This window comes from Podarcis raffonei, chromosome 6 (genome assembly GCF_027172205.1).
Source record: "Podarcis raffonei isolate rPodRaf1 chromosome 6, rPodRaf1.pri, whole genome shotgun sequence".
Classification (NCBI taxonomy): Eukaryota; Metazoa; Chordata; class Lepidosauria; order Squamata; family Lacertidae; genus Podarcis; species Podarcis raffonei.
Window position 1 is genome coordinate 34,140,785 of NC_070607.1, and position 12,036 is coordinate 34,152,820.

At 42.7% G+C, this 12,036-nt stretch overlaps 1 protein-coding gene and 1 long non-coding RNA gene across 2 annotated transcripts in view; one reads left to right on the top strand and one right to left on the bottom strand.

Moving 5' to 3' along the window:
* Positions 1-11,314, bottom strand: part of AK5 (adenylate kinase 5) — an 85,802-nt gene extending 74,488 nt beyond the window's left edge. Inside the window, exons 1-2 of the mRNA XM_053392013.1 lie at positions 10,938-11,314; positions 2,737-2,923 (exon numbers count right to left, since the gene is read on the bottom strand). Coding sequence (XP_053247988.1) covers positions 2,737-2,923; positions 10,938-10,997 — 247 coding nt within the window. The 5' untranslated portion in view covers positions 10,998-11,314. The remainder of the gene's footprint in view (positions 1-2,736; positions 2,924-10,937) is intronic.
* Positions 260-10,188, top strand: LOC128415592 (uncharacterized). Its single transcript, XR_008331001.1, has 3 exons — positions 260-1,079; positions 7,532-7,594; positions 10,084-10,188. It is a non-coding gene; the product is annotated as an uncharacterized LOC128415592 (long non-coding RNA).
* Positions 11,315-12,036: the final 722 nt, after the last annotated feature.

Below are 12,036 nucleotides of genomic sequence, written 5' to 3' on the forward strand. Positions count from 1 at the left end.
TAACATGGGCCCAGCAAAACAGGCGTCAGAAAAACGAGCAGCCAACAGGCCAAAAGAAGCCGATGGAGGCAGGCAGTTCCAGCAAGTGGTTTCGAGAAGCCATCGGACAAGAGGCCCTGAGTGGGCCACAGTCTTCCTCGCTGCTGCCACTGTGGCCTATTGGCTCAGCTTCTCGCTTAGGCCTCAATTCACAGAGAGTGTGCAAGATGAGCAGAAAGTCTTGCTCCTTGTCGTATCTTTCTTGCTTAGAGGACAGGCAGAGGCTGCAAAGGAGCAGCAGAAGCTGGCCTGGGGAGGCCAGACATTGGCAGTGGGCTCCCTGCTGAGGTGCAGGCTTAGGAGGTGCCCAAAGATGGCGACAAAGAAACACAGGGAGGTAGCTTATACTGAGTCAGACCCCCCCTGGTCCACTGAGCTCAGTGACATCCACACTGACAGCAGCTCTCTGTGGCTTCAGACTGAGCAAGGAAAATTTTCTTTGCACCTGAGCAAAGAAGATTAGGTTATGAGGAGAGGCTCTGAGAGTAATAAACAGAGGGAAAGGAGGAAGCCAGGAGAGCTGACCTAAGGAAAAGTGGAAGAAAGGCCATGTACACACATGCCGTAAATTTAAAGCACGTTGCAGAATAGTCAGAAAGATGAGCTACATATTGCCAGAGACTGAAGAACTGACAAATACCACACAATTTGAAACAACTAGCCAAATATTTGGCTGCGGTCTTCCAATACCTGGTTTGTTGTGTTCTGCAAATCCAGCAGACAAATGGAGATTAAAAGACAATCACAGATGGTTTATCAAAGCTAAGCAAACTGTCATGGCTTCCTAAGGAAATAGGGATAGAGTTCTCTCTAGGGATAAAACAAAGCTTCCATATTGAAGAGACAGTAAAAGCACATGAAGCTACAGATTGCAATTTTTACTGGACATCACAAAGTTTAAAACTAAGCAACTCTGTGCTTGAAGTAAGCCCCTGAGAGTGAGTGGTTTCCCGCAAATTAATTCCCTGCTATTTTGGGCTTCCTAGATGAACTTCAAGCAACTGGTACATTAAGGCAATACATTTTTCCAGTTTTGTTTAGTAAGTAAGATGCTGTCTATATGAAACTTTTCAAGATATGCCTTGCAAATTGGTCTACAGCAAGTAACAATTCATCTTGGGTAAGCAGCTTGCCAAATCCCATTATTCAAGCTGTTGAATCACATGTAGAATATATAGGCAGGTGGGCAGATTTAAAACCCATGCAGGCTGATAAATTTCTTATAGTTACAGTGGTACCTTGGGTTAAGTACTTAATTCGTTCCGGAGGTCTGTTCTTAACCTGAAACTGTTCTTAACCTGAAGCACCACTTTAGGTAATGGGGCCTCCCGCTGCTCCTGCGCCTCTGCCGCACGATTTCTGTTCTCATCCTGAAGCAAAGTTCTTAACCTGAGGTAATATTTCTGGGTTAGCGGAGTCTGTAACCTGAAGCGTATGTAAACTGAGGTACCACTGTATTTTGTAGGTCTGATTTTAAATTCATATTAAGACATCATACCAGAGTTGTTGTTTTCAGACATTATGTGTACATTTTAATCTAATTACTGCCTTTAACACATACAAGGCATGAAATGCCTTAATTGCTTAGGAAAAACTGCAGCAAGAAATTGCATAGAATTCTAGTAGCTTTATAGGAACATTTACAACAGCAAAATAATTAGGTACTTTCCTTATGTATCCTTTGTGTATAGACATTGTATGTTATCCCAGTCCAGTTTTTGGAATGGCTTAAAATCCAAGCTGATTTATACCCAGCTTTCTGGGTGTTCTAACTAATCCATATTAATTATATCAGCAATGCCAATCAGGTTATTGTATATGATGACTAGGCACTGGGTATTTCTGAGAAAATACACTTGCTTGTATTTGTTTGTTATGTTTGGCACTAGGAAGGCTTTTCAGAGCATTCCAAGTTCTGCATTTTTGCCCATCGTAAATAAGTTGTTCTTTATACAGCTTTAGCAAACTTTAGAAAGCACCACAGTTCCTCAGACTGGTCAATGCCAGTCAACTGAAGATAAGCAGATCATAAGTATTTTCATTGCGAGGGAGTTGCTACATAGGAAGAAACATTAGTTTCTTCCTCCAACTGTAAAGACTGCTCCATTCAACTGGAATTTCAATAAATCTGGCATACGGTATTTTTCTACAGAAATCATGGGTCTCACTTACTTACCCCGTCCCCCATCCCCCACCCAGGTATTGCTGGTCTCCAGCTCCCATTAGACCTAGCCAGCATGGAACAATGGTCATGGATAATAGGAGTTGTAGTCCAGCAACATCTGGAAGCTACAGCTCACCACTCCTGCCTATTCATATGGCCCACTCTGTTTCATGGGGCTTAGCCCCAAATAAGAATTACAGCCTTATCTACTTAAAGATTATTAAGCAATAAATCTAAATTAGAATCAAAATTCAAATGAAGATGGATCCTTCTACAGCTGTTGATTGATTTATATTTGGTGTGATTCCCATTTATGTAATGTGGCCACATATCACTAACAGAAGCCACGAGGCAGCAAATCATGATCACATCACAATTAATTAATGCGCTAATAAAGCATTAAACAAATGTTCAATGCACCCACATCACTACCATCTTCAAATCATACAGTGAGTGGCTTACCCATTCTACTCAGCTTGTCACCTGAATCCAAGCTGAAACATAAAATTGATACAAAAATAAATAAATCTTACCATTCCTCAAAAAGGATCTTCTTGACTGGCTGCCATTCAGTGAAGGTAGTGTCCTTTTTTCTGGACTGACAAAAGTGTCCCATTTTACTTTTTCTGCTCCTCCCAGCTCCTTCACTTTTTGTAAACAACCTTCCAGGTATTCGACTGGATCATCGGGTTTGTAGCACATTAATCCATTCAGCAAACTCTGAAACATAATGCCCCAAAGTGATTTATAAGCCACTGAAGTTGAAAACATGATTGTAGTCTAACAATTAACTTCGTTACATACCAATCCCATTTTTTCCTGTTATTTCAGGTTTCCATTTTATGGCAAACTTAAGAAATTGCACAGGTTTAAACCTCCTAAAATTACAAGTGTGACTTATGAAAACATAACATTGCTGCACATGAAAACTTGATTAGCTGCTTTTAGCTTTTAGGAAAAGCATGAAATATGAACATTTTTCATTAAACAACGCTTCCAATGAAAACATACCATTGTATAGTTGCATGGTCACCTGTACTCGTAGGCCTTCTTAATCAACAAAGCTAAGCAAGTTAAATGCCACTGATTTAAATAGGACTGCCTTGGAAACAATCCAAACATACCAGTTGAATCAATTTGTAGATTAGGGTATTACAGGACCACTGCTAAGGTACAAAATTGCCAAATGAGTTGGTTTCCCACATTTATTTATTTATTTCAACCAACTCAGTACAGCTGAACTCTTAAATCTATGCCCCAAAGCTTATGTGCAATATTTTGTTAGGTTCATAAAATTGCTAAAGCACAAAACAATAAAAATTCAGAAATCCCATTCCCTTTCCCCACCCAGATAGTAACACACATTGGTAATTTATACATGTGGTATTATATACTGAAGCACTTGGTGATAGAATAGCAAATCATTTTCAAGACTTCTATATTGTTATGGAATAAGTTTCCCTGATTATTTTCCTACTTAGTCACACTTAGAAAAGAACCACTGAAATCAATGGGACTTTATTTTAAGAATAATTTTTTATTAACCGACCAATCACATCAAATCAAACCAAATTACATAAATTCCAAATTACACAGCCGAATTTTAAATTTTTGTTGGGGGTACCCATATTTCAAGTTCCGAAGGGGATCCAATCAACTTCTTGCTTCTTGCTGCTGTTTTAATGTCCACAAATCTAACCTTATGATGTTCACAGTACTATCCAGTCCTTTCTTATTGTTTTTCCACATCTCTTGTTGTTATTTTCATATCTTTTTCCTTTCTCTTTGTGACCTCTGATAGTCTGCACAAGCTGGTTAGAACAGTTTGTAATCCTGCGTGGATATATATTTTTTTTATTCAGTAGCCATATCCAAACTTTTTCCATATAACATCACTTCCATACATCAAAACAGTCTTAGCATCATTAATCTTCACCAATCTGCCTCCTTTCTCAAAACCTCTGAGGAGATTCACCAGGAATGCAGCTTCCGTACCACACACATAAGCCATAAGTGAGCACGCTCTCGATGGCACAGTGATAGAAGGCAAGCAGCAGTTTCTGCGGAAGATGGTTTTTCCTTAGAATTCTCAAAAAGTACAGTCTCTGCTGCGCCTTCTTCACAAGCCCCCTTGTGTTGACACTCCAGGACAGCTCCTCTTGTAATTCAATTCCCAAAAATCTGAACGTTGTTACCCTCTCCACACAGACCCCATCAATCAAAAGTGGCTGGACATTTTATAGAGCATCTGCTCCACATAACAGCAAATGCATTGTTTATTTATTTATTTTTAAAACCCCACTGTTACTGAATGAATTCATGAATGTTGGTGAAGAATATCCTAGCAGGATGATTCATTAGATCTCTTCTACTCATATAATTCTGTGAAATTCATGATTTGGGTATCAATACACATCACCTTCCTATGAATAAATACACAAATGTTCCCTAAAAAGCATGTAGTATTGTAGGCTACAGGCTATACCACTTTAAAAGGCAGCTGGCAATTTGTATTTGAAAGATCTGGCATATTAGATTCTTCCTCTAATACGGGGAATGCTGCATCATTTATGTTTGATGTTTTTAATGTTGTTTTCATGGATGCTTTTTTGCCGATTTTATTTTTGCTGATTGATATATTTTATGAAAATGTGGATTATAAATACGTTAATGAATAGGTTAATTATCTTCCCAATCGGGTAAATATTCCTCATGCAGGGGCTTTCTGATTAGAGAGATAGTTCAATTACATGATTCCTCATTTGCATTCCAAAGCAATATGGTCCTGGTGGATAGTGCCAAAATCTTTTCTTGAATGTTTGAATGGTCTAAGTATGTTTAAAATCACAACTACAGGGTGTTCTTGAAATATAAACATCCCCGATGTGTACAGTAAACAGTGAGAAGTTATCAGTAAGCCCAGATTTATTTTGCTCAAGTCACCATGATGTAAAATAATTAAACTGTTGCGTATTACTGACATCTTTTCACATAAGGCCAATTTGTCCAACTGAACAGATGTGTAAACTCCTTGTAAATCACACTATTTGTCATAGTAAACAAAGACTCATGGTAAATGCGTGTGCTCTGTAATTCCATACAGAGAAAAATGTGCAACTCCAGAAATATGTGACCTGAAGAACCTAATGCATTTTTATGATGTGGCAACATCTGTTAAACAACCACTTTACATAACTGCTGTACTGTTACAGTTTTGTGAAGTAGAGATAAACTGTTGTAGCCTCAAAACTGAAGCTGGCAGGTTTACTCATAGCACTGTAGCAGCCTTGGTCCGAAAAGCATGATCAAAATTAAAGTGTTCAGGAACTCAGACCAGACCAAATTTCATAAAATCATATACCAACTTTACTAAAACAAAACCCTATGAGAAAACCTCTCTTGTAGAAATAATTACACTGATAAAGGTAAATAATTACACAGATAAAAATAGCTCAGACGGTAAGAAGACAACAAACACTAACTTATCCGACTAATTAGCAAACGCTTACACTTAAATCTCACTAGGCTGAGCAACGGAACAAGATGCTGTCAAAAGCCCAAATAGATGCAGACCTTGGTTTGGCTGGCTGCCAAGAGCTCCCACCAATCCAGGTTTATGGGAACTTAGACCACCCAATTACCTTGTGACACCGGCCTTGAAGCCTTATCGGAAGACAGCTGTATGTAAGCTCATTATTTCTGAGGTTCCAACCCATTCCCGTAAACCCGTCTTAAAGGGGCGGTATCACAATAAGCCTCTTCGGAATAGTTCAAAAGAACAGTTTACACTTTAAAGTTCAAAACGTCTTCTCATATGTACAAAGAATATATCTGTCCCATAAACACTGCATAAGATATAACTATGGTGTATCTTGTGTATAACAAATAAAGGTCAGCCCAAGGCATGTGGTAGGCCAAGCTCTGAATCTGGTTGTCTTGAATGGGCAGAAAGTGCGTAATCTGGGATAGTAATGGCCGCTTCCCTGGTATGGGGATGGGCAGTGGTTGCAGGCCAGCAGTGCTGGGGCCCAAGCACCCCAGGAGCAACATCTGGCTGGGAGCCAGCAGTTGGGAAATCTCTGGCCCGCTGCATGGTGTGACAGGAGATCCTGCCAGCCAGCAATTTGAATTCTGATAAAGTGGGTCTCACTGTGGGTGGGATTGCAACATCAGTCCTTTTTCATGGTTGGGTTGGATCTACTCCAGCTGAGATTTAGGCTTTCAGCAGCTTTCCCCCACCACAGAGGTGAGGGCCTATTAGGATGGTCTGCCATCAGAACATTCTGGTCCAAAGGAGGTGCAGAATACACAGTGGCCTGCTGTGACTTGTTTGCAAAGCATTTTGAGGATAAAATTGTTTGCATCTGCCGGGACCTCAACTCTGGTTTTAAGCAGATGAATCTAAAAAGGGATCCAAAGCATTCCTTAGCCCTGTTGTGTTGGATGAGTTTCAGTTAGTACAGCTTGACCAGGTGCTTGGTTTAGACAATGAGCTGTGCACCTTGCTTCTCATGACTGATAAAAATGAGGGATGTTGTTGTTTGGCTCCAATGTGAGGTCCCGTGGGAGTCTCCCATTGACCACATCCATCACTAAGTGGGGTCATCTGGAGATCTGGGATGTACTGTCAGCAATATACTGATGACATGCAGCTCTATTTCTCCTTTACATTTGCAGGTGTGGTGGTGGGTGTGCTCTCCAACTACAGGAGCAGGTGCAAAGCCTGGGACTACTTCTGCATCCACTACTGTCATTCTGGGCACAAGTAGCCTAGATGGTGCAAATTGTCTTCCATCAGTTTTAGCTAGTTATTCAGCTGCAAGCCTATCTAGACAGGCTTAGCCTAACCTCTGTTGTCTAAATGCTGGTAACTGAAGGGTGGCAACATGAGAACAGGCCTTTTCAGTGGTGGCTCCCCATTTGGGGAATGCATTCCCCAGGGAAGCACACCTGGTACTATCACTGTCTGTTTTAGACACCAGGCTGAAACATTTATGTTTATCCAGGCATTTGGTTGTTAATTTGGAGCACATTGGCCTATCTGTAATGCTTAATCTTGTAGTGGGGTGGGTAGGATTTGTCCCTGCTTAGAGATTTTTAAAATATTAAGTGGCTTATAAAAGCCTTTAAATAAAAAAATAAAAACATGGATGCATTACCTTTTTAAGATATTCTCTCATTTATGACTTTTAAAATGTGGTTTTAATGCCTTTGATATTATTTGTAGCTTAATTTGCAGGTTCCTTTGAGACACATTTTGTGTGAAAGCCATCTAATAATAATAATAATCTGTATAGTTGCCCCCCTTTCTCTCATATTCCCTTCTAGCTCCCCAGGGAGCCTACTTTTCCTTTTGCTGTCCTGCCTTCTGTCTGCCCAGAAGACAAACAGGTAATCAGTACAATTATTTCCAGGTTGATGGTACTTGCAAGGGCTCTAGGGCACCCAATAATATGTTAGCTGCTGTGTTTTGCATCACTTGTAACTTTGGGACCATTTTCAAGGGCAGCCCTGCATAAAACACATTACAATAGTCTAACCTACAAGTTACCTGTGTATAGATAACTGCAGCACACTTGTTGACATTGAGTATAAGCACTTCTAGCCACTGAGGTCACCTGGGCTTCAGGTAACAATGATGACCCCACAAGTACCCCCATGCTATACATCTGTTCCTCCAAGGGGAATGCCTGTCTAGAACAGCCTGTCCTACCAATTCCTGGTCTTGAGGCCGCCCCCCACCCCAAACAAAATTCATGTTTGGATTCAGTTTTAGTTCATTGACCCACATCCAGACCATGAGTGTCTGCAGACATCAATTCACCACTTAGACTGTCTTTCTCAATTCAGATGGTACAGCGAGATGAGAGTTGCTTCAAATCTCCTGGTGACAGCTGCCAGCAGAGAGATATTAGATATCCTGGGCAACAAATTCAAAATGTGGGGGCATGGTGCTAATCAAAGGGAATTTTAAAAACTGAATTTAAAAAAAGTTTTAACTTGCGTCATTGATTAACATCCTCCTCCACTATGGAACCAGCTTGCATTAAAGTATATAAGAAGTTGGTATGTTGCAGAAAATAAAAGATAGACACAGGGATGGAGGGGAAAGAACACACACACATCCCAGCCAAAATTCTTTGATTGCTACAATGCAACTTGTCAAATTATTATGTCAAATCTGTATAACAATTCATGCTAACTATTATGAACAAACCTGTGCGCATTCTGCTGTTCAGTGTAAAAGTCAACATCCTGTCAATGTCCCTGTTTGTACAGTGGTACCTCGGGTTACATACGCTTCAGGTTACACACTCTGTTAACCCAGAAATAGTGCTTCAGGTTAAGAACTTTGCTTCAGGATAAGAACAGAAATTGGGCTCCGGTGGCGCGGCAGCAGCGGGAGGCCCCATTAGCTAAAGTGGTGCTTCAGGTTAAGAACAGTTTCAGGTTAAGAACAGACCTCCGGAACGAATTAAGTACTTAACCCGAGGTACCACTGTATTTGTTTTTAAAAGTTTCCAGCCCTTACAGCAGTGTGTGGCGGGGAATAATCTCCCCATCCCTCCCCTCTTCCTCCCAGCACAACAGGATGCCAAAGGAAGAACATACCATTCTTACCAAAGGTCTACGCTAATAGCTCCCTCCTCCTTCCATCCTTCTATTTATTTCTGCTTTCCCATTTCCCATCCCTACTTCCCTTCTCTCCCACCTAAGGCTCCCTCCACTCCTACCCGTATGAGATCAGATCTTGGGTTACCCACCTGCGTCTTACAGCTTTGAAAACATTAGAGAAAGTGGGGGGGGGGAGTGTAGTGAAACATCAGAAGCATAGGTGAATAGTAAGGCAATTGAGCAAGATGACTATTGGGCAGGTCTGTAGAGCCTTACTTAGCTTCTCACTCTTCTCTATGACCAGAAGACAGAACAAATAATGAGTGGATATTTGCAAAATAAGCAAATATATCAAAATGTCCTTCATTTGCATGAATTAATGTACATAGTAGAATCGCCTTTTTAATTGCAGCAGAAACTATGTTGTCCTGGCACAAATTTAGTCCTTCTGTATCAAACATCAAAAGCTCCCATGTAATCCCACTGCCTCATGTTTATAATGCTTAAATGGGAGTAAGAGTGACCTATCATACTGATTTTTTTGTGACAACAAGCAAGAATATAGATTGTAAGGTATTTAGATATTAGATATGTTGTATAATGATTAATAACATAACAATAGCATAGCAATACCATAGGCACCTTGAAACGATTAGAGTGTTAGCTTGCCTATTATACACACTTTCCATTGAATTCAATGGAGCTACTTTCTGAGTAGACATGTATAGGACTGCACTCCCCAAAACTATTCTATCAATAATTTTACTATTTATAATCTATAACTGAATACACAAAAATAGTGTTTGTATAAAAAAATCTTACAGTTTTCTAAACTTCTCTGCACGTAGCATTTGTGATTTACTGTTATGTTCAGATACTACAAGTGGGTTAATTATAATTAACCCATTTAAACATTTAAATAACTCACAAATGCAGCATTCATCTTAGGTATTTTCAGTCATTTGCTGAAAAGAAAGAAATATTTCTTAGAGAATCCTCTAAAGTAAGAATTCCATGAGACAAATGAAAACACCAGCAAAGAAGGGAAGGGAGAATTTATGTTATGGTTAAAAATTCTCATTAAAGAGATTTGACGCAATGACAATGAAAATACTCTTTGGAATGGAGACTGGGACCCTAAGTGTGCCAAAATGTTCAGATGAACATGCTTGAGATCAAATCCCTTTAGGTCTCAAGTAGCACAAGCAACTGACTTTGTCTTTTCACTTTAGCTACCCAATCATGTTCCCATTTAAATATCACAGTTTTGATCGCAGGAAGCAATATTCATGGCTTCATGAGGCATGCAACCTAGGAGAAAATAAACTGCAGCAGCATCTCCACTGACTGCTCCATCCATTCACCCTGGAGTCAAGATATGTAGAGCTTTCATGCCATGGGAGATGACACATTCCTGCCTCCTGCTTTTCTGATCACCAATTCCACACATATTCACATCTCACAAGGTCGGATCAATGCTGCCTTACAAGCAGCTAGAGGAGCCAAGGCAACCGGAGGCAAGAAAGCTTCCAGATCCATTAAAAGTAGAGTGGGAGGACAACGTTAACTCCTCTCTGCTCCGCAGAATCAGGCTAGGTGAGCAAGGCAAAGGGAAGCAGGCAGGGGGCTGAGAAGATGCACAATCTGCTCTGTAAGCGAAGGCATCTCTTTGGGTACCCAAAACAAGCAGACAGGGGTAGGAGGATGCCTTTCCCCCTGCCGTACTAACTACCCCAATTCCCCCCTCTGCCTGTAGGGTCTCCTATGTCTCCCAAATCACGGATGCCCAGCCAGTACTATGGAAGGGGCAAAAGACCGCAACCATCGTTTTAGATCTTGGAAAACTGTGCAGGAAGAAGGCGAAAGAGGTCAGAGGCGAAGTCTGGAGTAAGTGACATTCCTCCCTTCGAAACAAGCCTTGCCCCTTCAATATGCCGGGCAGCTGCCCTTGCTCCGTGCGCTCCCACCTTGCCCTAGATCCCACAGCCTCGCCCTCTCCCCTCTCCATCCTGTGAGTCTCCCCTTTCCCTAGACTTCGGGGGAACTTGCTCCACCCAGGGTCCAGAGGCGAGAGGTGAGCGGCTGCCGGGGTCCACCGGCTGGCGAGGAGGGTTTTTACCTCGAAAAGCTGCGGGATCTCCCTCTTGGCCAGATACTCTTTGGCGTCGCAGGTGCTCATGCCTCCTGGCGGAGAAAGGGCGATGGCGCGGCCGGGGCTGCTGGCTAGCTGGCTGCTGGGCGCTTCTGCCCGGCTTTACCGCGGGGCAGGGAAGGGGGGCGGGTGTTTTTGCCTCGTCCGCCCCGCACTCGAGAGCCTTCGTTGTCTTTGCAAAGCGCTCGCTCCCGCAGGGAAAGGGGATCGGAGAGGAGGGAGAAGAGACGGAGCCTGAGCCAACACCTCCCCTCTCCTCGCAGCCCAGCCCGCGCGCCGCCAGGCAAGCTGGGTGGTGCTGGGTGGCGGGAGTGGGTGGCTGCTGCTGGAAAGGCGCCGGGGAGGGGGGTGACTCCGGATCGCACGATGTCGCCGTGCTGTGTGCAAGCCAAAATGCACACAGGCGCCGCGCCACCGCACACGTGGTGTCCCCTGAACAAATTGCCAGTGCTATCAAGAATAATAATCTCCAGGGGAAGCTCGTCGTCCGAGATAACCGACTGGGGTGCGCCCTGCGAGGGTCCGGAAGTCTTTCCTAAAGCGGATCCCCCTACCCCCACCAAGTTTAAGGGCGAAACAGTTGAAGAAATTCAGGGTTTCCTCTCTCGCAAACACACACACAGACGCCAGAGCTGAGTTTCTCTGCTCCAAAGGCGCCTCTCTCTCTCTCTCTCTCTCTCTCTCTCTCTCTCTCTCTCTCTCTCTCTCTCTCTCTCTCTCTCTCTGTGTGTGTGTGTGTGTGTGTTTGCGTGTGAAAGCGCACGGACAAGGTGGAGAGAGGAAGGAGCCGGCGAAGAACCTAGGGCGATGGGTTCGTGTTCTCAAAGGGCGGCCAGAAATGATCGCCCACGTGGAATTGGCTGAGGTTCTGGTACTATGTTTGGTTCAGCATGTACGTTTAGCCTTTATATAAATGCGTCGCAAGTGTGTTTCAAAAGCGGCCACGGAGGCAGGGCAGGGATAGTTGGATCGGGGCCGCGCAAGGAAGGGTGGTTTAACATGTTGCCCCCACGTCGATTACTGACCCCCCTTAAACGCCCAAAGGGCTATTTGGCCAAGTTAAGGG